Raw genomic sequence first — 25,107 nt, forward strand, 5'->3', positions numbered from 1 at the left:
GCAATTTTCTTTATACTGCTGTAAAAACATTATTGTGTGGACTCCAAGCTCCACAACAAGGAATGATTGAACCATGCAAATAATGAACTATACCAACACTGAAGAACTCTAGTTTACAGATAAGTAACCTTTTTCTGTCTTGTTGAAATGTTCTCTCTTATTTATTTAGTACCTCTTGATTGACTGCACAAGACCGGTTCCTGAGTGACTCTTCAGTCAGTGGGCACATCAGAAAACCAAATGAGAATATCTGTTGATTTTTAGGGGCAGTGTGTTGAGCGTTACTCTAAGCCTCACCATTTATGAAATTTCATGTATTTAACAGAGAGAATAGTATTATGTACATACCATTAACTTGAAATGCAGGGTAGGTAAAATTCAACCTTTCATATAAAGGTGTTGGCGTCTGTGTCTTTCCTTTATGCCGTTTCAAGGGTTGTAATTCCTTCAGTCTGAGAATTTGTAGTTTTTTCTTGTACTCTCTCTCTGATTGAACAATGGTGTTGCACACTGAATATTACATGTGCAAACCTGATAAGTGATGGGGATTTCTATGCAGCGTTCAATCATGTATGGTGTTAACTTCCAATGTTTTCCTGAAATCATTATTAGGGCATCTGTATGACTGTGTCTTTGCTGGCTTTTAATTGTCCAACTAGAAGTAAGACAGCAACATAAGACACCCTACACAAGGCACTACTAATGGAGATCAGTGGAGCAGCTTCTTTAAAAGCCATACTGTACCATATTTTACCATCCCTTCCTTGGTGACCCCCTTCTGACGTATGCAATCTCATCTGGCATCTCATGAGATTCCAGTGCTACAGAAGGTGAGATTGTGGAACGGGCACGGCACATTTTCTATTAACACACCTCCCCCACCCACCCCACCCAAGCACACACACACACACACACACACACACACACACACACACACACACACACACACACACACACACACACACACACAATACCCTGCCCCCTGCCCCCCAACCATGCCACCTGCACCAAAGTAATGTAAAGAGACAAGAGGACTGAAATCAACAATAAATAAGAAAAAAATAAATTGTATTTCTCTTGATATGGATGCCTACAAATTGTCTGTCCATATATAATCATCATTTTAACCATTAAAACAATGTTTCTGTGTCTGACTTTCCTTTACAATGGAGTACTGAAGTAGGTCACACCAAAAACCAATAACTTCTAAACATATATGTTTAGAGCATCTAAATCTTGGCAGGCTAGCAGTTCTAGAAAGCTATTGGTACATGTAATCATTATTCTGTCTGTTTATAAATTTGACAGACTGCACATTGGGTATCGCCTTGTATGCCAAGAAGATATCATTCTCCTTATGGAACACAGTCCAACCCTGATTTTACATGTTTTTCTCACTTTGTAATGCCTTTTCTTTCATTGCAGTGAATCTGCATGTCGTTTTTACAATCAGCAAATGAAGGGAAAGCAACTTGCAATCAGAAAGATGAATGAAATTCAAAAAAACATTGATGGCTGGGAGGGAAAGGATATTGGTCAGTGCTGCAATGAGTTCATCATGGAAGGACCTCTTACACGTGTTGGAGCTAAGCATGAGAGACACATATTCCTCTTTGATGGGTTGATGATATGCTGCAAGTCCAATCATGGTCAACCCAGACTTCCTGGAGCTGGCAATGCAGAGTATCGTCTTAAGGAAAAGTTCTTTATGAGGAAGGTACAGATTAATGATAAGGATGACACTAATGAGTGCAAGCATGCCTTTGAAATCATCTTGAAAGACGAGGACAATGTAATTTTTGCTGCTAAAACTGCAGAGGAGAAAAACAACTGGATGGCGGCCTTAATATCTTTGCAGTATCGTACTACACTTGAAAGAATGTTGGATGTAACAATGTTGCAGGAAGAGAAAGAAGAGCCATTGAGACTCCCTAACCCTAAACTTTACAGATTTGCAGAGCCAGACTCTGAAGAGAATATTCTCTTTGAAGAAAGCGTCCAGCCAAAATCTGGTATTCCAATTCTTAAAGCAGGAACTGTTGTAAAACTTATTGAGAGGCTTACATACCACATGTATGCAGGTAAGTGTACTGGGCAAGAAACACTTGATGCTCCATTTATTTGTTTTAACTTATAAAATGTATTACTCAGATGTGTTTATACCAAATAAAATCAAGTACATTTTCTATTGATAACTTATTTTCTAAGACTGGACTAAAGAATTAATAAAAAAAAAATTCTGATCAACTTTTTGTTTTAAAATATTTTCCCCGTCATCAGCATGTAATTAATTTCAACATAGCTTGACATTTGCACACTGATGCGTTATATTTGTATGTACACCCCTCAGCATCAGTTTGTACTTGTAATTGCTGATGTCTGACTTAGTAACAGCCCATTTCAGGTGTTTAAATTTGTTTTAAAGAAGGTTGCAGTGTTTATTTTTGTGATATCCCTTATTTTTGTATATGCCCTTTCTCATAACATATTTTCCAGCCATGAATCTTTTATGAATTCATGTCCTGTGTTCAGCTTCTGTTCACCTTGAAAATTGAAATACTGTGGCCCTGAAAAACAGGTTTCCAATATAATGCCACAAGTAACTTAACTGAATTGGAGTTACTAATGATGAGCGGCCCATTTTTACTTGGAGATTTTGAAATGTTCCGTTAAGAGAACACATACACCGACGATCTAAATGGCAGTTACAACCCAAGAAAGGAGTTAGAATTTGCTGAATCATTGCTGAAGATGCAGATATCAAATCTGGGCGTATCCCTCTTTAGTCCTACAATACAGCTTGTTCTTGAATAAGTTATATTAATTTTTCTCCTATTAAAAAAAAGAAACCAAAAATGCCTTTCTTACTCTGCTGGTACAGCCACACATGCTATTGAACGGAATTTTACCTTGTAAGCATCTGTTTGTGGCATATAGTGCTGTAGTTTCACATACACCCACTCTCCTCCCTGGACACCTGTGGCCATTACAGTTCCTAACATTTTCTATTTTCACGATACACACACACACATATATATATGTTTCGGTGGCATGTGTAGCTGCAGATACACATGCTTTGCATTATCCTGCCATCTAGTGTTGGGCTCGGAGTGTTACAAGTTGTTTTTCTTCGAAGAAGTCTTTTCGAGTCACGAGACCGAGGGACTCCTCCCTTTCGGCTCCATTGCGCATGGGCATCGACTCCATCTTAGATTGTTTTCTTTCCGCCATCGGGTTCGGACGTGTTCCTCTGCGCTCCGTATTTCGAATCGGGAAAGTTAGCTAAATATCGAAAATTCGACGGTATTGTTCTCGCTCGGTACCGGGTTAGTGTTATCGTATCGGCACCGATCGCAGAAGCGCTCCGGCGGCCCTTCAGGGCTTCCGCTCTTCAGCGGGGCCTGGTCGGCCCGAACGCATCCATCGACGAAGACTAATGGATCGGACCCCCTTCCGCTTCTGTCCGAAGTGCCACTCGAAGTATCCTTATACAGACCAACACCTGGTCTGTAATCTGTGTTTATCACCAGAACACAGGGCGGATACTTGTGAGGCCTGTCGAGCGTTTCGATAAAAAAAGACCCTTCGTGATCGAGCGAGAAGACTACAAATGGCGTCGACACCGAGAGAACAACTCGACGCCGAGGAGGAGGAAAGAATTTCCATCCAGGGGACGGACTCTGACGATTCCGAAAGTGAGCGAACCACGACGATGCAGAAAACAGTGAGTAAAACTGCCCCGTCCAAAACTCACACAAAGATCGTTAAGGCCAAGGGGACGCCACCGCCAGCAGGCCATGGCTTAACCCATCGAAAAGAAGGTGACCAAACATCGGCACCGAAAAAGGCCACAGATTTGCTGAAGCCTTCCGACTCCGGTAAAGATTCCGGCAACGAACGATCTCGACACCGAGAGTTCGACTCACCCAAGGTGAGAAAAATAACGCCGGAACCGAGAAAGACTTTATCGGAAACATCGGTACTGAAAAAAGCGGCTTCGGAGCCGAAAAGAAGCTCCTACACAGAAGAGCAAGGACTTTCCAGCCAAATGCATGAAAAACACAGATTTGAGCAGGAAATATGTATGGTAGAGCCAGACCATACGCAAAGGAGGTTGCATATCCAGAAGGAAACTGGAAAAATAGAAACTCTTCCTCCAATTAAAACAAAAAGAAAACTGGCATTTCAAGAGTCAGAAATGCAGCCGAAGGTGACCAGAGAAAAAACACCACCACCAAGTTTTTCACCACAACCTTCCCCACTACAATCACCACAGTTGTCTCCGGTGGGAACACCTCCTCTGAAGTCACCTACGCATACAGGGATGATGCAGGATGATCCTGATGCATGGGACTGGTTTGATGCACCAATATCAGACAACAGTCCGGACTGTTACCCAACAAAGCCGTCACCTCCAGAGGACAGTACTGCATATATGCAGGTACTATCAAGGGCAGCTACGTTCCACAATGTAGCAATGCACTCTGAGCCAATAGAGGATGATTTCTTGTTCAACACCCTGGCATCCACCCACACTTCCTACCAGAGTCTGCCAATGCTCCCGGGCATGCTCAAACATGCAAAACAGGTATTCCAGGAGCCAGTTAAAGGAAGGGCTATCACGCCTAGGGTGGATTAAAAATACAAGCCTCCCCCAATGGATCCTGTGTTTATAACACAGCAACTTAAACCAGACTCGGTGGTTGTAGGAGCAGCAAGAAAGAGGGCAAACTCTCAATCGTCAGACGCTCCACCGCCTGACAAAGAGAGTAGGAAGTTTGACGCAGCGGGCAAACAAGTGGCAGCACAGGCAGCCAATCAGTGGCGGATCGCAAACTCACAAGCCCTACTTGCTCGCTACGACAGGGCACACTGGGACGAGATGCAACACATTATACAACACTTGCCCAAAGAACACCAGAAACGTGCCCAACAGGTTGTGGAAGAAGGACAAGCAGTATCCAACAACCAAATAAGGTCTGCATTAGACTCGGCAGACACGGCAGCACGAACAGTCAACACTGCGGTAACCATTCGCAGGCATGCATGGTTAGGAAGCTCTGGATTCAAGCCAGAAATCCAACAAGCAGTGTTGAACATGCCTTTTAACCAGGAATATTTGTTTGGGCCGGAAGTGGACACAGCAATTGAAAAATTAAAGAAGGACACAGACACGGCCAAAGCCATGGGCGCGCTCTACTCCCCACAGGGCAGAGGCACATTTAGAAAGCCACGATTTAGAGGGGGGTTTCGAATGCAAACACCAGAGCCTTCCACCTCGCAAACCAGACCCACCTATCAGGCACAATACCAGAGGGGAGGGTTTCATGGCTCATATAGAGGTGGACAATTCCCAAGAGGAAGGGGAAAGTTCCAGACACGTAAAACAAGCCAAACCAAACAGTGACTTCAATATCACAGAACCCCAACACTTAACACCACTCGGGAGACTTAACGCATGCTATCAAAACTGGACACACATTACTACGGACGCATGGGTCCTAGCCACTATCCAACATGGTTATTGCATAGAATTCACAAATTACCCGCCAGATGTGCCCCCAAGGGCACACAATATGTCCAAACAACACTTAGACCTATTACAAATAGAGGTCCAAGCATTATTACAAAAACAAGCAATAGAGTTAGTACCCAACCATCAGAAAGGAACAGGCGTCTACTCACTATATTTCCTAATTCCAAAGAAGGACAAAACGTTAAGACCTATATTCGACCTCAGAACACTGAATCTCTTCATCAAGTCGGATCACTTCCACATGGTAACACTTCAAGATGTGGTTCCCTTACTAAAAAAGGAAGACTACATGTCAACATTAGATCTCAAGGATGCCTACTTTCACATACCCATCCATCCTTCTCACAGAAAATACTTAAGGTTTGTAATACACGGCGTACACTATCAATTCAAAGTGTTACCGTTCGGGATAACAACAGCCCCAAGAGTGTTCACAAAATGCCTTGCAGTAGTAGCCGCTCACATAAGGAGACAGCACATGCACGTATTCCCGTACTTAGACGACTGGCTAATAAAAACCAACACTCAACAACAGTGTCTTCTTCACACGCAATACGTTATAGAAACTCTACACAAACTAGGGTTTTCTCTAAATTACCAGAAATCACATCTGCAGCCATCCCACATACAACAATACTTGGGAGCAACACTCAACACACAAAAAGCGTTTGCCACTCCAAGTCCACAAAGGGTCCAAGCGTTCCAAAATATAACATCAAGCATACAGCCAAACCAACACTACCCAGTAAGGTTTGTAATGAAACTTCTAGGCATGATGTCTTCATGCATAGCCATTGTCCCAAACGCAGGATTACATATGCGGCCCTTACAACAGTGCCTAGCAAAACAGTGGACACAAGCACAGGGTCAACTCCAAGATCTAGTGTTGATAGACCGCCAGACACACTTCTCGCTTCAATGGTGGAACCCTACAAATTTAAACCAAGGGCGGCCATTCCAGGACCCAGTGCCTCAAGATGTGATCACAACAGATGCTTCCATGATGGGGTGGGGAGCACACCTCAACAAGCACAGCATACAGGGACAATGGGACAGTCAACAAAAACAACTCCACCTAAATCATTTAGAACTGTTGGCAGTGTTTCTAGCATTAAAAGCATTTCAACCACTAATCACCCACAAACACATTCTTGTCAAAACCGACAACATGACAACAATGTATTATCTCAACAAACAAGGAGGGACACACTCGTCACAACTGTGTCTCTTAGCACAGAAAATTTGGCATTAAGCAATTCACACTCACATTCGCCTAATAGCACAATACATCCCAGGCATTCAGAACCAGTTAGCCGACAATCTCAGTCGAGATCACCAGAAAACTCATGAATGGAAATTCATCCCAAGATCCTACAGGATCACTTCCTCCGCTGGGGAACACCAAACATAGACCTATTCGCAACAAAAGAAAACGCAAAATGCCAAAACTTTGCGTCCAGGTACCCACACCCTCAATCCAAGGGCAATGCACTATGGATCAGTTGGTCAGGGATATTTTCTTATGCTTTTCCCCCTCTCCCACTTATTCCTTATCTGGTCAACAAACTAAGTCAAAACAAACTCAAACTAATACTCATAGCACCAACCTGGGCTCGCCAACCGTGGTACACAACACTGTTGAACTTATCAGTAGTACCTCACATCAAGTTACCAAACATACCAGATCTGTTAACACAACACAAACAACAGATCAGACACCCGAATCCAGCATCTCTCAATCTAGCAATCTGTCTCCTGAGATCTTAGAATTTGGACATTTAGACCTTACACAAGAGTGTATGGAGGTCATTAAACAAGCTAGAAAACCTACGACGAGACATTGTTACGCAAACAAATGGAAAAGATTTGTTTACTACTGCCACACTAATCAGATTAAACCACTACATGCCTCCACAAAGGATATTGTAAGCTACTTATTACACTTACAAAAGTCTAATCTAGCATTCTCTTCCATTAAAATACATCTCACTGCAATATCTGCCTATCTGCAGATTACACATACAACATCGCTTTTTAGAATCCCAGTCATCAAAGCATTTATGGAGGGACTAAAAAGAATCATACCCCCAAGGACACCACCAGTACCTTCGTGGAACCTTAATATTGTATTAACACGACTCATGGGACCACCATTCGAACCCATGCACTCTTGTGAGATGCAATACTTAACTTGGAAAGTAGCCTTCCTAATAGCTATCACATCATTTAGAAGAGTAAATGAGATGCATGCATTTACTATTCAAGAACCCTTTATACAAATACATAAACATAAAGTGGTTCTCCGTACAAATCCCAAATTCCTACCAAAGGTCATATCACCATTCAACCTAAACCAAACAGTGGAACTCCCAGTATTCTTTCCGCAACCAGACTCAGTAGCCGAAAGAGCCTTACATACATTAGACATAAAGAGAGCACTAATGTCATACATTGACAGAACAAAACAATTTCGTAAAACAAAACAATTGTTTGTAGCCTTCCAAAAACCTCATGCAGGTAATCCTATATCCAAACAAGGCATCGCCAGATGGATAGTTAAATGTATTCAAACTTGCTATATTAAAGCAAAAAGAGATCTATCTATTACACCAAGAGCACATTCCACTAGGAAGAAAGGCGCCACAATGGCTTTTCTTGGGAATATACCTATGACGGAAATTTGTAAGGCAGCCACCTGGTCTACGCCTCATACATTCACTAAGCATTACTGTGTAGATGTGTTAGCAACGCAACAAGCCACAGTAGGACAGGCTGTATTAAGAACATTATTTCAGACAACTTCAACTCCTACAGGCTAAGCCACCGCAATTTTGGGTAGATTACTGCTTATTAGTCTATGCACAGCATGTGTATCTGCAGCTACACATGCCATCGAACAGAAAATGTCTCTTACCCAGTGTACATCTGTTCATGGCATGAGATGCTGCAGATTCACATGCGCCCTCCCACCTCCCCGGGAGCATGTAGCCGTTATTAGTTGAATGAAAATTGTAAATTTGTAAATAACTATTATTTTAATACACATTATGTACATACATACCTACTCCATTGCATGGGCACATCTAGTATACTCACAACTCCTACCTCACCCTTTTCGGGGAAAACAATCTAAGATGGAGTCGACGCCCATGCGCAATGGAGCCGAAAGGGAGGAGTCCCTCGGTCTCTTGACTCAAAAAGACTTCTTCGAAGAAAAACAACTTGTAACACTCCGAGCCCAACACTAGATGGCAGGATAATGCACAGCATGTGATTCTGCAGCGTCTCATGCCACGAACAGATGTACACTGGGTAAGTGATATTTTCCATATATATGTGTGTGTGTGTGGGTTAGATGCCTTGTGTAGCTGCAGATATACATGCTTTGCATAAGTCCACCATCTAGTGTTGGGCTCGGAGTGTTACAAGTTGTTTTTATTCGAAGAAAGTTTTTACGTCACAAGATCGAGTGACTCCTCTTCTCGGTGATCGTGTACATGGGCATAGAGTCCTTTGTTAGATTGTTTTTTTTCCGCTGTCAGTTTCGGACGTGTTTCCTCTCTTCTTTTCTATAAACGTTGGTATAGTTCTTGATCGGGTTTTCCAATCTTACATTCGATCCGATTGTAATCGGCGGCGGCGATTACACGCCCCTTTGGGGCGACCTCGCCCTTCTTGGGCCTACTTCGACGCGTGGTAGTCTACCAATGTTACGCTGATGGAACGGACTCAGTTTCGCTTTTGCCCTCGGTGTCATGCTAAGTTTCCATACACCGATCAGCACTCGGTGTGCAATCACAGTTGATGAATCTAAAAGTGAAAGTATTCTTCAGAACAAAAATGTACTTGCTTCTGTTAACATTTTTGGTAGATACTCTATCAACCAACATATTCTTCACATCTTTTTCTATGTTCTGAAGGATGGTCATAGGGCTCAGTACTGGGCTGTAAATAGGTTGTGACACTCTTCTACTTTAGCTGATGTTATTTCTCATCCCTGCCTCTCACCATACGGAAAAAATGAATGGGAAACTGATGATGTTGATGCCAGGAGTATGTTTTATGGCTCCAAGGAAATCTTCAGGAAGTCTCTTCTGGGGCTGAGATGGCGTCAGGAGAGACCCCTAACGCCAAAGGAGAGCTATGAAAGTTTTTGGATCAAATTTGGCACCTGTGTATATTGAGCAAGGGAGGAATCTGCAGATAAATAGAGTATCCAACAGCAAGATAATTGACAAAGGTAAGTAACTGTGTCTGTTGGTAAATGGCCTTTGGGGGTGCAAGTATTTTTGCTTTTCTGTTAGTTTTTTTTTTAGTGTACTGTGGACCTAGTTTCTAAAGGTATTAATGAGAAACAGATTTTTAGAGTCGTCGTGGCTCGTTGATGTCTTTGTGTAGAGGAATCCACAGAAATGCCACTTTTTCCAAGGCACCATCAATTATTTAGGGACTTTACTATTGCATGCAAATAAGAATACAGCCGACATTCTTTGTTTTCATTTAAATATTTCATTTGCAAATGTGTCCTTTTTCCGTGAAAGACATTTGAAAGGGTAGATAACCTCATGTTAGAGATGTACACCTGTGACAGGACAGCATTATTATCGGGTAAGTAGTTTAAATGGTGTACACAGCACTGACTTGTCATTGATGTGCTGCTAATGAATACAAAACAAATGTATATTTGATTTCACCAGGATGTGAACAAGTTGTCCTGAGGTTACAGATATGTTACAGATTTAAATCTTCTAAGCAAAGTTATCATCCAACATATTCAGTCATAGACTTGTTTTTCTCTCTAGATCCAAATTTCGTCCGGACATTTCTTACTACATATAGATCATTCTGCAAACCCCAGGAACTACTGAGTCTTCTGATAGAAAGGTACTGCATATAATTGTTCAGCAAAGTGTGTAGTGTTTCCCTGCAGTGCTTCAGTGCTTTCACCCGTTTACATTTGTGCGGCATGTTTGAAAAACAATCACATTTAAAAACATTACATTTATATTGTAACTCTATTTTGTCTTTTATTATGTTTTTACTTTGGATTTTGAACATATCCATTAGTTTAGGTTGTCATTGCTTAGGGCACAGTCGTTGCGCTTTATTCCTCTAGTGCAATTCTTCTCTTATATCCCGTTCTCCTTTAGTTGCATCATATATGGACTGTCAATATATGTCCCCAGTCATAAAACATTAGTCCTAGCCCCTTAAGGAAGCTGTGCTCCTTATGTTCTTGCCTACTACCCATGTTTACATCCTTTTTTCATTGCTCACTGAGGATAGTCATTGCCCCTCTGTTGCTCTCTGTACATTCCACCTCCCCTTGTCTCCCTTCTGTTTTTTCCATACCTTTATTAAGTCAGTGTCTCCCAAGAGGTGCTATGATATGCCTTCCATTTTTTCCCACAAAGCTCCTTCTGGTGAAACGCTATTTAATATTTGTCCAGGTATCTACTCAGGATATTGTGCCACGATTATCAGTTAAGTCATTGCCAGTGGCCATCTAGCAGTAAATATCAGATTATTAGGTAGGTGTAAACTGAACCGCTAATATTAGATACTAAAGTTATAGCTGCTTCATACAAGTAGCATAATTGTGAAGAAGCTACCACTCAAGTCCATATTAAGTTTACAATTCATCCCTTGTCTGTATCTTTTCGGTATAACCTCCTCCTTTTTGTATTCCAATTCCCACTCAAGTAAGTTACATGCCATTGAACAGATCTCAAGTTTGGAAATGTAAAATCTGACAAGATAAGAGAGCAGGCCTTTGTGGGCTGCCAACATCACAAGGGTCCAAATTTCAAAGGCTTTCATCCACAAAACCAAAAAGGTGTAACATTCCAAACCCAGTAACTAAATGGCAAAGGCATGTACATAATGTGAATTTGTAACAACACAAGCTGAGGTTTAAAGGTATGTCATATCTTTATTTTCACAGCTGCCATGCCACCTATTCGGATCGTTTGCTCATCTTACATAAACTGTTCTGTATTTACATATTATTTTGGATAAACTGTTTTTTGTTTGCACATTGTTTCAGGTGGTGCCCAACATTCACTTATGGCCAAAGACTGCATTATGATAACAGTATATCAATTTATGGCTTATGATTGATGTAGTATGATAAAGTGTTTTTAGTTCATTTATTCATATAGTATATGGTGTTTAGAGTTTTTTTCTCTGTCGATGTCTAAATAGATAAGACTGTAAGAATTCTATGTCTGAACTGGAGGTGAGAATTATGCTATTCTTACTTAGCTTTATTACAAACTATCCTGAACAGCAGCCATTTTAACATTAACAAGAATAAACTACTGTTCCTAGAAACCCTAGGGAACCACAGGAAGTCCATCCTCTAATTACAGCATCTGATGCTAATATAGTCCATCTTCTCTTTCAGGGCTCCCTCTTTCTTCACTGCTCAGTAGTCCAATCAAGTGTTTTTCCCTGCTCTCTGTTATTTTTGCCTTTACAGTCAATAGTTATTGCTGGTTTACTGTTTATTACTGCAAACTTGCCGTTTCCTTGTACAGCAGGTTCCCTTGTGCAACAGGTTCCCGTCGGTCGCGGGACTACCTCGCACTCCTTATGCTGCAGTCCGCCAACCACCAAGGGCAGGGTCGCGCGGCAGGTCTCTGCGGCCCGCGACTCATGTCTTGTCACAGAAAAGTATAAGACGCATGCTGCTGAAGCCCTGTCCGCTCTGCCTAGCACAACTACCTTTTGGGCTCTGTGTTACCCTGCAAGGGACACCCCACTGGGATCTGTATTTCCCTCCATTAAAAACGCTTGCAGGGTCAGTAATTACACTGCTGTGCAGGCTGACAAGAACACTCTGTCAGGCAGTTCCCCAGTGATCAGCGGGGTAGTGTGTCCTTAGGGCTTGCGCCCTTTTATTTGTGCGTCCCTGAGCACCCATATCCCACCCGAAAACCACTTTCACACGCACAGTGTGTACCCACATTTGGGCTCAGCCCTTACATATCTTGGCCCCCTCTGGCGTCTTGATAGCTGTCTGGTTAACCAAGTCTAGTGAGAAAGGGACATACATACTAATATCCCAAGCATGCAATCCTCGGCAGGCACTTACCAGGAGGAGGATTCCCTTTCCTTCATTCAGTACGAGAAATCATTTTACGAGGTTGTAGAAGACTTGATTTATAAGGCAGTTAGGTTGGCCAAGGAGCCTCTTGAGCAGCGCCTCTGGAAAAAATTGTGTTAGTGTGCAAACCTCACCACGCTAACCCTCCCCCACACACACATCCACAAACCCACCCAAGACAACCCAGACTGAGTGTCCCAGCTTCAAAAGAGGCAATGTTTGGAAGGGGTAGACCATGACACTTTCATATGTCTTAAGAAAGCTTTCCTGGCCCAGGTGCCCCCTCTCGAGGAGGCCAGGGGAGCCTGCAGTCACCTACACACAACCTTCCTGGCCAGCTTCCCCAGACCAGCAAGATCCAGATGAATCCCATGGGGAGTCAGAAGAGAAGGTGGGAAATTCTTGGCCCTAGGGCCCTTCTCCAGATCCTACTCATGCGCCGGAGTGTTTCAGACATGCTGGACCCAGATGGCATTGTCCACCCCAGGTCCCGGGACTGGGTCTCAGCATATAAGGTTTCAAATTCTGTGAAGGTGCATCTTTGCAAACCTTTGGAAAAGGACGCTCACAACTGCCTTCGGGCGGAGTGCCCTTGCCCTTCTTAAGTTGGGGAGGTCACCTTTACCCTAGACATCGACCCCACGATGGCTACCTTTTTGGGCAAGTTTATGAAAGACTTTAAGAAGGGTATTGACTGCTCTTGGCATTCTTGCCAAGACAAGCTCCACAATACCATAGACCCCATGACAAAGATCCTAGACCTGGCAGAGGAGGCAAAGGCCTCAGGTTCCCTCACTCCCCCTGATGTCCTCTCAAGTTGTGCCCAACGCGCAATAATATTTATGGGAAATGCAAATTGTGTGCTGTCACAGAGCATCTCCGCTCCTTGCTTATTAAGATCGATCCCAAACTGGTCAACCTAGCCTCCTCAGAAGCGGACCTGGTGGCCCAAGTGAGTCTGTTCGGGGACCCATTTGTGAAGGAGTTGGGCACGTTTGTGGTGACCTTCACCTCACTAGATAAAGCCTAAACAAACAGGCACATTTTCCCCTCAAGGTTTTTCCAGGGGGGCCGGTCGTGGTAGGGGCTGCAGGACTTCGAGGAGGCAAGGTTCTGGGCGCGGACCTCCTTAGGGATGTGCTGCTTCCACTGAACTGTATGGTGTGTCTAGACCTGAAGGAAGCCTACCTGACGATCCCTGTTTTCCCTCCCATTGTTTGTTTCTTCAATTTGTCTGGTGCAACCAGTCTTTCAAGTTCTCCACACTTCCATACGGTCTGTCTTCCGCCCGCGGTCCTTTACAAAGGTCATTTAACCAGGGATAGAGTTACTTCAGGCCCAGGAGATAACTCATTGTCTATTTAGGCAGCAGGCTGTTCTTAGCCCCATGCTCTTTAATGCTTACTCATCAGCTCTGGGTGGTAGTCCATCTTCTTTGAGGATTAGGGTTTGTGGTCATCGAAAAGAAATCGCCCTTGTCTCCAGCTCAGAAAACAACCTTCCTAGGTTTCGTAATAGGCTCTACCATGGCCAGCTTGAGCCTTCTGTCCTGGAATATGGCCAAGAGTCGGCATGAATTGCGCCAGACCTTAACCAAGCCTCACACCTCTCTCAGGTAGATCATGCGCCTAGTGTGTCTACTCTCTTCATCGATCCATGCAATTTTTCTGGGCTCTCTTCACTATAGAGCTCTCCAGCACCTCAAGGCGCATCACCTTCAGAAAGGTCCCACCTGTGCTCAGTCTGTCCCACATTCGGATGAAATGAAGGAAGAAATCAATTGGTGATTATCCCACATGGAGGCATGGAGCGTGAGGGCGATCATTTGACCTGCTCCCAACTTCCTGATAGTCTGACGCGAGCCGGTCAGGTTGGGGTGCACACTAAGGGGAATTCTTTCCAGGATTAAGTTGGTCCCCACAAGAACAAAGCTTACATATCAACTGTTTAGAACTCTGAGCACGTTCTTTCTTGGTGAGGTATTGGACCAAAGACAGGATTCAATCTTGTGTCCTTCTGAAAATGGACACCGTATCTGTGGTACGTTATAGAAATCATTTGGGGGTACCGTATCCAAATCTCTGGCAGATTTGGTGAAGAAATTTGTGTTTTTTTTGCCTGGAGAGCCACATCTCGGTTACGTCAGAATACTTCCCGGGCTAGTCGAAACAGGTGGTGGATTGGCACTCTCACCTTTCACGACTCATGTTCCTGTTCTCGATCTACCTTTTTGTGTCCCAGCTGCCTCGTTCTTCAGCTGGAGGCCTGACCCTCAAGCAGTGGCGACAGACTTGTTTCTACAGGATTAGGGCCAGGAGAAGGAATATGCTTTATCACCAGAGCGTCAACCCAAGTGCACCGTCAAGGGGCGCAGAGGTAGTCATGGTAATACCCTTGTTGAGGTCTCAAGTGTGGTTCCCAGTTCTTTTGGAACCTTCCTGGAATTCTCCAATCTGACTCCCCCTCTCTCCTCACATTCTGCTGAGCCTCGCAGGCTCGTGATGGAAAGTTCCTTGCAACTGATGGCCTGGTGGATTACAGGCGACACTGGACGCTCCCAGGGCTTTCGCAACATGCTGAATTTCTCCTCTCTGAAGGCCTGATTGGACAACACGACCAAGCGATACCGTTTGGCTTGAACAAGATGGATGAGTTTGGCTCTGTGACTGGGTCTGAACCCCATGGGCGCAGGACACCTTCATGTCCACCATCTCAGCAGGACATGCTCAGGTGGACTGCAGCCCGGTGGGGGAACACCCTTTTACTCAGGGGGCTCATACTTTCTCTTCCCCAAGAAACTCATTATTTGGAGTTGTGGGGTGTCAGTCAGGTCCTTAACCATTTTCTGTCTTGGCAACCAAATAGATTTTTATCCCGGAAAGAACTTTCAGCCAAGTTGGCAGTGCTTCTGTGTCTAGTCTCATGTAGATGGGTTTCTAATGTGGGAGCCCTTGACCTCTAAGGCGGAGTTTCTTCCCCAGATGGGGTGGCATTTGCGGTAATTAAATGGATTAAGTCTGACACCTGTATAATGTCTTATCTGGCCTTTAGGGATGTGCCCAAGCTGTGTGTAGTACAATGTTTTAAGACTTATGACAAAAGGGTGACCCCCCAGGCGAAAGGCAGCTCCTCATTGCCTTACAGAAACCGTACAAAGCAAAGTGTTCTCCTACTATAGCCCGTTGAGTGCTGTTGGTTATGCAAGAAGCTGGTTATTGACACCAAAAAGTTGGGAGCACATTCAGCAAGAGTTGCGATGGCCTCAAAGGCTTTCTGTCTGGAAGCTCATTTGGAGGAAATAATGTGTGCAGCTGATTGGTCCTCAGACTCCATCTTTAAAAGGTTTTTTTTTTTTAAGCCAGTGCTAGATGTGGCTCAGTTAATTATGTGCAAACTTTGAACTAGCTTAGTCCTCACCTCCGATCCTGACATAAAATGAAGATTTGCCTAGCTTTACTGAAGGTAAGTTTCAATTCTGTTAAGGACACAGAGGCGAGGATTAGCCCACTCGGCAGTCAGTTTGGATGCTTACCTTCCCATCTTGGAGTAAGTAATGCTTTCACGATCATGATTCATGAACTGTACAAGTTGTGACTCTGTTGATTCTTTTGAAGTAAGTTATTTAGTGGTTCATATGTCTTCCATTACAGTTTGGTTTTATACTCTACTGTTGAAGTGTTTATGCTGACAATGTTGTTCGAAATGGTCAGTAATGGGTTTCCTCTCGTCATAGGAAATGGAGTCGAAACAAGATGCATGATGAGTCCAATTGGGTGTGATTCAGGCGAAAAAAGAGAGCCCTGAAAGAGAACATGGACTATATTGGCACTGTGATGAGAGGAGGGACTTACTGTGGTTCTCTAGGGTTTCTGGCAACCGTAGTCTTTTCTTGTTAATGTTAAAATGGCCGATGTTTCGGAAATTTTGTAATAAAGCGAAGTAAGAATAGCATAATCCTGGCCTCTGTGTCCTTAAGAGAATTGAAACTTACCTTCACTAAAGCTACACATTTTCTTTCTCATTGTACACTACATCAGTAATCACAGTACTATTTCTCTTGATAACCAAGTGAAACCCTACAAATTCAGCATCTTCAGTTCCCCAGGAAGGAGGCTAATTTTGGAGTCTTGAGAGCTCCTTTCTCCACCACCAAGGACGCTGGTTGATAACAGATTAGGTTCTCACAGACACAGCATTGCCTTTCTTGGCAGCCTGCCCCTACCAATCTTACTTACTATAACGTACTGCATAAGGGGTATGGATGAAAACCACCTTGTTTAAGTCTACTATCAGCAGGACCTCTTTCTTCGTGGAATCAGTTCAGTAATTTTGATGGATCTCCTTGTATCCTTCAGCCAGTGATATTTAAACATTTCGTATTAATCTTGCTTTTTTGAAAGCCAGTGAAAAACAGCATATTGTGAAGACTTTTTCATGATATGGGATGAGCTTTAAAGTTACATGGACAGTTCATGAGTGCTTTACATTGAATGAATGCTCAGCGATCTCTATAACTGGAGTTAAGGAGGTGTGATTGCACAGCTACAATATAGTGTACATTCAGTAAACTGAAGACTCTTATGTAATTGGTCTACAGGACAACCTGCAGACTGCCCTAAATGTTTACTTGAATAACATTATTTAAATCTTAAAATAAATATATTCAAAAAATCCAAAGAAATCATGTGTTTGAAACAGGTATGGGCTTTTCATCATGTTGAAGAGTTTCTCACTGCATCCAAAAACGAAAGATGAGAGCCACCAAACTCCAGTCTAGTACTTGTCACTGACATAATTTCAATTTTGTTTTCACCATCACATTGTTTCCAGACATTCTAAAGATTTGTGGATTCCACTGTTTTAAGGGTACGACCCATATTAGGATGATCTGCTCTCTTTATTCTCAGTAGGATGAGCCCTGGAATGTTGCTTAATATTCAGGCTTTACTTACCTTTACAATTGTGGACACAATCCACTGGGGTGGGGTCCAGAATACCAGAAGATAAATTCAAATAACCAGAGTGTACTGGGTCACAAATGTGACCAATACTTTGGTAAATTATGTGAAAAACCTCTACATCTGTTGATGATCCGACATTCTGGGAAAAAGTAACATTTAGCATGGTAATTTTGGTGAGCCTCACTGAAGGTGATCCGTAAATATATTATATTGTGACATAGTTTGACTTATAGTTGAATGTTTTAAACTGACATTGAAATTGGTTGGGACCATTTGCAGTTGGTTCTACCTTATTTAGATTTGTCACCAAGTCTCACAGTGGTCAGGTATGTATATAGTGATCGAATAACTGAATTGCTTATTGAACACTGCAGAGTAAGAGTCTGGCAGAAGATCTCATTGTTTTTCAAATTTTATATTACATACGTTTTGGGGTAGAATAGAGCGTCTTGGGTATCCTGTTGTGTTATTAAAAAAATCATACTCCTTGTTTGAATAGAAGTTTTATTACATGGTTTAAGTCATTGAGTACGTAAATATTTTTTGTGTTCTCTTACTGTGGAACTGTGCATATGAGTAATGGCAGGAAAAACACGTTTGTACCTCAGCCAGATTGCCAAATTAGGTAAGAGGTTTACAAATTGTATGACTATATTCGTGTCAATAGCCTGAAATTGATTATGTTTTATATATAGACTGTGTGGGCTGTAAACATTCAACAAAATTTTGTAGTGCAAAAAGTGCAAAAATCATGAACGTCAAACTAAACAAATACTTTATCCACCCTTAATTATGACATCATGTAATCTGACACTAGCTCACCTTTAAAAGGGCCATGCCAAAATAAGTGCAGAAGTGGATTTGTCTTTAAAATTAGGGTGTTAGAAATCAACAGCTTGCTTAATTACCACAATTTCTTGTTCAAGAACTCCAGTCAATGATATCCATTATCAACATTTGATAAATTATATTAATTAACATTCCGTGAACTTACCTAAGAGGAGTAAGCATACCTTATTTCTGATAGGGTTTTATTCTATGCTAGGTTTGAAATTCCCGAGCCAGAACCAACAGAAGCTGATCGAATAGCTATGGAGCATGGAGATCAGCCTCTCAGTGCTGAACTGAAAAGGTTTAGAAAAGAATATGTCCAACCTGTTCAGCTGCGGTAAGCTTCCAATGTAAATTTGTTTTCACACAAGAATGAAAATCATTTCAATAAGCCTAATTGTATAATTTGGTTGTAATTGAGTTTTTGTATCCTTAAGTTTAGTTTAAATTTGTATGACACATATAATTGTGCAACCTATGGTTTGGGCTCAGAATATCCTTTTGCTGTGGACTAATAAGCAACGTCTGATGGTTAGCTACGTTGACACTCTGCTGGGAGCTCTTCGCCTGCGTTGCAAAAATCCGGTATTATGCCTTTCTAATTGCTGTAACACAGCTTTGAATTATTCAGAAAGCTGTGACCGGCCTCGTCACTGCATGTTCAATGGGTTTGAATGCCTATCAGCAGCTGTTTGGTGGTGTGTTCCCTGCTGCTGGGAGAAATGTCCTGCTGGAAGAGCAGGGAAGTGTTCCAGTCTTTTATATTGCTAGTGGTGCTGCTAGTAGTTTTCTTGGGAGCTCACCAAATTGCTGGATTAATTCCTGTCTGACCAGCCATAGAGGAGCGCTGAGGATAGGGAGACTTCCTATACTCCTAAGATTCGGTTTGTGACAAACAGTTTGAAGCGGCCTCTAGACATCAGTTGATTGGCAACACTGCAGTATAGGCAAGCTAGGTTTCCATCATAGCGTGACGGAATGGAAAATAATTGATTTCTGATGGATACACCTACCTGTGGATTCCTCACCAAAAGAATTCTCCCCTCGCGCCAGCCTTCGACGGAAATTTCTTCTAGCTCTGCACGTCGACGATGACGTCACAATCGCCCGACTCCACGCGACGCCACATGACGTCATCTAGGCAATAAGAAGCCAACGTCGACGTGCAGACATCAGTTCCCTTTTTTCCGTGCCCGAATAACGGTTGTTTCTTCGAGGCTCACAGGGAGCTACTGTTACCAACTGACGGTTACGATGTCGCAGCCAAGAAAATCCGGCTTTAAACCTTGTAACCAATGCGGGGGTCGGATGTCGGTTACCGACCCCCACGATAACTGCCTCTGGTGCCTTAGTTCAGATCATGAGGTCGAGGCGTGCGGTTCGTGCCAGCGCATGAACCCTAAGGCACTCAAACAAAGAGAGGCAAAGTTATTCTTGGCTCGGTCCAAGAAGAAGAAAGAGAGGCGTCATAGGAGGGAGTCTTCGTCGAGATCCTCGAGGTCTCGCCACCATCATAGTTGCTCTCGGCGCCGTCATGGATCTCAGCGCCGATCGAGCAAGGGTCGGTCCAGGTCTAGATCGGCTTCTCCGTCGGCTCGGCGTCGTCCGACGTGGGAGATAAGCCCGACCGTCACCCCTCCTCCTCCGACGACCCCGACGTCACCCGGGTCGGTCTTTGAGGTCGAGCCTCTCCAGAGGCCTGAAGGTTCACCTGGCCAGGAGTTACCCGGACCCTCTTCGGCAGCTTTGCCGGCGCTGGTGCAGCAACAACAGTACCCGGCTTTCCCGACTCCGTGATCGGATCCTGCAGCGTTTTTGAACGCTATGTTTAACATCTTTGCTTCCATGGCGCTGGGTGGAAGTCACGCAGGTCCGTCTGGTCCTTTGGCCTACGATTTGGGTGTTCCGGCGTCTTTCAAGTCGGCGCCGTTCACCCCATTTATGTCTACTGCGTCTGAAGCGGCGCCGATGCCTACGATGTCGGCCAGGATGGCTACACCTGTTACGGCGCCGGTGGATTCGCCTCGGACCCCATCGACGTCTAGGGTCGCTGTGGAGCCGGAGCCTCCGGCTTCGGACAGATCAGAGGCCCGGCGCCGACGGAGGTCTTTGGCGTCGGCTGACGCCTTGTCGACTCCAGGCTTGGAGTCCAGACTTAGATCAAGGCGTCTGGCCCTCCGTCTCTTGGAAGAAGAAGAGTATGCAAGACAACATCTGGAGGAAGGAGAAGTTGTTGAGCCCTCAGGTGACTTCCAGGGTCTAGACTCAGCTAGCAGCCTGGACACTACCCCGGAGTGGGATCTAGCTTCTCCTGGAGAGATCACAGAGGAGGCAGCTACGTTCCATAAGGTCATTCGTAAAGCTGCAGACTTTTGGGATATTACTCTTCCCACTGCGGAGGTTAAGAGAAATTTGTTGACTGAGGTCCTCCATACAACATCTGCTTCTGCTGAGCCTCTTCTTCCATTCAATGAGGCTCTGCTGGACCCTATAAAAGATATTTGGATGAAGCCTGTATCCACCGCTGCAGTCAACAGGGCGGTGGCTCGACGTTACAGGACGGCGTCTGGGGATCCGGTGTTTCTCTCCAGGCAACCAACTCTGGAGAGCCTTGTGGTCCAAGCATCATGTTCCTCCAGATCCTCTCCTGGCTCGTTTCCTGGGGTTTCTGCTGATAGAGAGTCGAAAAAGATGGACCATACTGCTAAAAAGACTTTCATCGTGCAGTATGGCCCTGAAATCTTCTAACGCCACATGTATACTGGGACGTTACATACATGCCCTTATGGAAGAGGCAAAGGGCCATCCTAATGTATCACAGGAGATGCTGCAACTCTTTTCGGATGCTCAAGCGGCTGCGACGCAAGTCATCCAGTCTGGTTTGGACCCTTCGGACTCGGTTGCTAGGGCTATGGGCACGACCATAGTCTCTAGAAGGCAGTCTTGGCTTAGATCATCGGGCTTCTCGACGGACGTGCAGGCTACGCTCCTTGATCTTCCGTTTGATGGGGAAAAGCTCTCCGGTTCTAAGGCTGACTCAGCCTTAGAACGTTTTAAAGAGAGCAGAGCGACAGCTAGATCCTTGGGACTCCAGTCGTCGGCCTCATCCACCTTTAGATGCTTTCGGAGATTTAAAGGATTTGGTCGTGGTTCCTTTCGAGGAAGACTGCAAGGACCACAACAAACTGTTTCTACCCTGCCTTACAGATCCTTCAGGGGCAGGGGCAGAGTCCGTACGAGAGGAGCCACCTTGCAGCACTCTGCCTCATCCTCGGGAGGGGTGCAGCAAGGAAAGCAGCCATAGTCCTCCACCATTCCCTGTCCATTCGTCTCCAGTAGGGGGGAGACTTACCCTTTTTCTTCCAATGTGGGAGGTCATAACATCAGACTCCTGGGTCATCGACATTGTGAATAGGGGGTGCGCTCTTCCCTTTCGGGGATTTCCTCCCACCCTCCCTCCCCGCCCATCCTTCTGTTCGGCAGACCATTTTCTCCTGTTACAGCAGGAGGTATTGTCCCTATTACAAAAAGGTGCAATAGAGTTGGTTCCCGAGCAAGAGAGGGGTCAGGGGTGCTATTCAAGATACTTTCTGATTCCCAAAAAGGATGGTCGACTGAGACCGATTTTGGACTTGAGGATTTTGAATTGGTTCCTCAAACAGGAAAAGTTCAAAATGCTGACCCTCTCACAGGTTCTTTTGGCGTTGAACGAAGGAGACTGGATGGTGTCGGTCGATTTGCAGGACGTGTATTTTCATATTCCGATCCTCAGATCGCACAGGAAGTATCTCCGTTTTGTGGTGGGATCACAACATTATCAGTTTGCGGTCCTCCCGTTTGGTCTTACTTCAGCACCTCGAGTCTTCACAAAGGTGATGGCGGTGGTAGCGGCAGAGCTCAGAAGAAAAGGGATCGCTGTGTTTCCCTATCTGGACGATTGGTTGATCAAAGCCAGTACTCCAGAGCTCATGCGGTGCCATCTCCAGTCGACGACTCAATTGTTGTACGACCTGGGGTTTTCAGTCAATGTACCCAAGTCTCACCTGGAGCCCTCTCAACGCCTCCTGTTCATAGGGGCAGTATTGGACTCGACATTGAATCGGGCCTTTCCTCCGCCACAGCGGGTTCAGGACATACAGGCTTTGGTTCCGATGTTTCGAAAAGGCAGTGGTTTCAGCACAAAGGGGATCTCGAGGACTCGATAAAGATCTCCAGAGACACTGCAGTGGATCTTCAATGGTGGGCAGCGGTCGACAACCTGTCTCAAGGAAGGCCGTTCTCGCTACCCCCACCAGTGGCCTCAGTGGTAACGGATGCTTCCACTCTAGGGTGGGGAGCTCATCTGGGGGACCTGGAGATCAAAGGCCTTTGGTCTCCAGTAGAACAGAAATTACACATCAATCTGTTAGAATTGCGGGCAGTACGGCCGGCACTCAAGGCCTTCCTCCCTTCCATTCGTGGTCGGTCAGTCCAGGTTCTAACGGACAACACGACCGCGATGTGGTATATAAACAAACAGGGAGGAGTGGGGTCGTATCTTCTCTGCAGAGAAGCTCTTCAACTCTGGTCCTGGCTTCAGGACCACAAGATCTGCTTGATTGCACATCATTTGGCCGGAGTCCTGAATGTGCGTGCAGACATTCTCAGTCGACGCATCTCGGTCGACCACAAGTGGCGTCTTCATCCAGATCTAGTTCTGTATATCTTCCGGATGTGGGGATATCCACAAATAGATCGGTTTGCAACTCGAGAGAATGCGCAATGCCCGCTGTTTTGCAGCCTCCTGTATCCGGTGCAAGGAGCTCTGGGGGACGCGTTTCAGATGTCCTGGAAGGGTCAGTTGCTTTACGCGTTTCCCCCCATACCCTTGATTCCTCGAGTTCTCAGGAAAATCCGCCAGGACCGAGCTCAAGTCATCTTAATAGCTCCGGATTGGCGGAGAAGGGTGTGGTATTCGGACCTACTCCAACTCTCTCAGTGCCCTCTGCTCCGTCTCCCTTGCAGGGTGGACCTCCTCTCGCAGGGGCAGATTCTACACCCCCACCTCCAAAGCCTGCATCTTCATGCCTGGAGATTGAACGGAGCAATCTGAGTTCCTTTTCTCTCCATCTAGATGTGGTGGAAGTTATTCTATCGGCCAGGCGACACTCCACCAAGTCAATCTATGCGAATCGTTGGGCTAAGTTTACAAGCTGGTGTGGAGAGAATAGTTTAGATCCTTTAAGAGGTGGTTTATCTGATATTTTGTCATTTGCGCTCTATTTGGCACAGAAAGGTTTTTCAGTTGCCACTGTTAAGGGTTATCTGTCTGCACTATCTGCTTTTCTGTGCCTTCCTGATCAACCATCCTTGTTTAAATCACCAATTGTTTTAAAGTTTCTAAAGGGACTCAGTAATAAGTATCCGCCCACGCCATTCGTTATGCCTCAGTGGGACCTTAACTTGGTTTTACATTTTCTTATGGGGGCCCCGTTTGAACCCATGCACTGTTGTTCTTTACGGTTTCTAGTATTTAAAACTGTTTTCCTGGTGGCCATAACATCTGCCAGAAGGGTTAGTGAGCTTCAGGCTCTAACTGTAGAAACCCCATTCCTTTCCTTCTTCAAGGACAAAGTGGTGTTGAGGACTAAGGCGGCTTTCCTACCGAAGGTTGTTACACCCTTTCACCTGGGGCAGTCAATTACTCTCTCTTCCTTTTACCCTCCACCTCACCCATCCAAGGAGGAAGAGAGGCTCCACCGGCTGAATCCACGAAGAGCACTGAGCTTCTACGTCGCCAGGATGAAAGAGTTCAGACAGGATTAACAGCTCTTCGTTGGATACGTGGGGAAGAGGAAAGGTAGAGCGGTCCACAAGAGAATGCTGTCCAGGTCGGTCATTCTATGTATTAAGATCTGCTATTCTTTGGCGAAGAGAGATCCACCTGTGGGGCTTCGTGCCCATTCCACCAGGGCCAAGCAGCTTCATCGGCTTTGGCTAGAGGTGTTCCTGTGGCTGACATCTGCAGGGCAGCGACCTGGGCATCCCTCCATACTTTTGCCAAGCATTACTGTTTGGACTCTGAGGTCAGGAGGGATGGCCATTTTGCTCGCTCAGTGCTGCAAGATTTCTTGGTTTGACCATTCTGGCACCCACTACCGGAGGTTATACTGCTTGGGGACTCTATTCTTTTGGTGAGGAATCCACAGGTAGGTGTATCCATCAGAAGAATAAGTTACTTACCTTCGGTAACGCTTTTTCTGGTGGATACAGTTAACTACCTGTGGATTCCTCACGGTCCCACCCACCTCCCCGTTGCCTGACTGGTCAAACCAGTATCTCTTTGGGTGCGCATCCTTGGACTTGTATATATATGTATATAGCTTTCACATGCATATGGTTGTATTAATTGTATATACTTTTCCTTTGCAATCTAAGATAGTGAAAAGGACATTTTGGACTGGAATTGTACATATACATATATTTATTTATTTATATCTCGAATTGAGCATTCATAACTGTGATATATATTTTATTATATTAAATGTTTTATTTTCGTCTATTCTGGATTAGTGTGTGCTCTTTAGGTTTAACCTGTTCGCCTCTATGGCACGGAAAAAAATGGTGATAACTGACGTCTGCACGTCGACGTTGGCTTCTTATTGCCTAGATGACGTCATGTGGCGTCGCGT

General features: G+C 44.6%; 1 protein-coding gene across 1 annotated transcript in view; it reads left to right on the forward strand.

The window, feature by feature from the left end:
- Positions 1-25,107, forward strand: part of SOS1 (SOS Ras/Rac guanine nucleotide exchange factor 1) — a 453,501-nt gene that overhangs the window by 151,272 nt on the left and 277,122 nt on the right. Inside the window, exons 10-12 of the mRNA XM_069235148.1 lie at positions 1,426-2,081; positions 10,339-10,420; positions 18,651-18,773. Of these exons, the coding sequence (XP_069091249.1) occupies positions 1,426-2,081; positions 10,339-10,420; positions 18,651-18,773 (861 nt within the window). The remainder of the gene's footprint in view (positions 1-1,425; positions 2,082-10,338; positions 10,421-18,650; positions 18,774-25,107) is intronic.

This window comes from Pleurodeles waltl, chromosome 5 (assembly GCF_031143425.1).
Source record: "Pleurodeles waltl isolate 20211129_DDA chromosome 5, aPleWal1.hap1.20221129, whole genome shotgun sequence".
Taxonomy (NCBI): Eukaryota; Metazoa; Chordata; class Amphibia; order Caudata; family Salamandridae; genus Pleurodeles; species Pleurodeles waltl.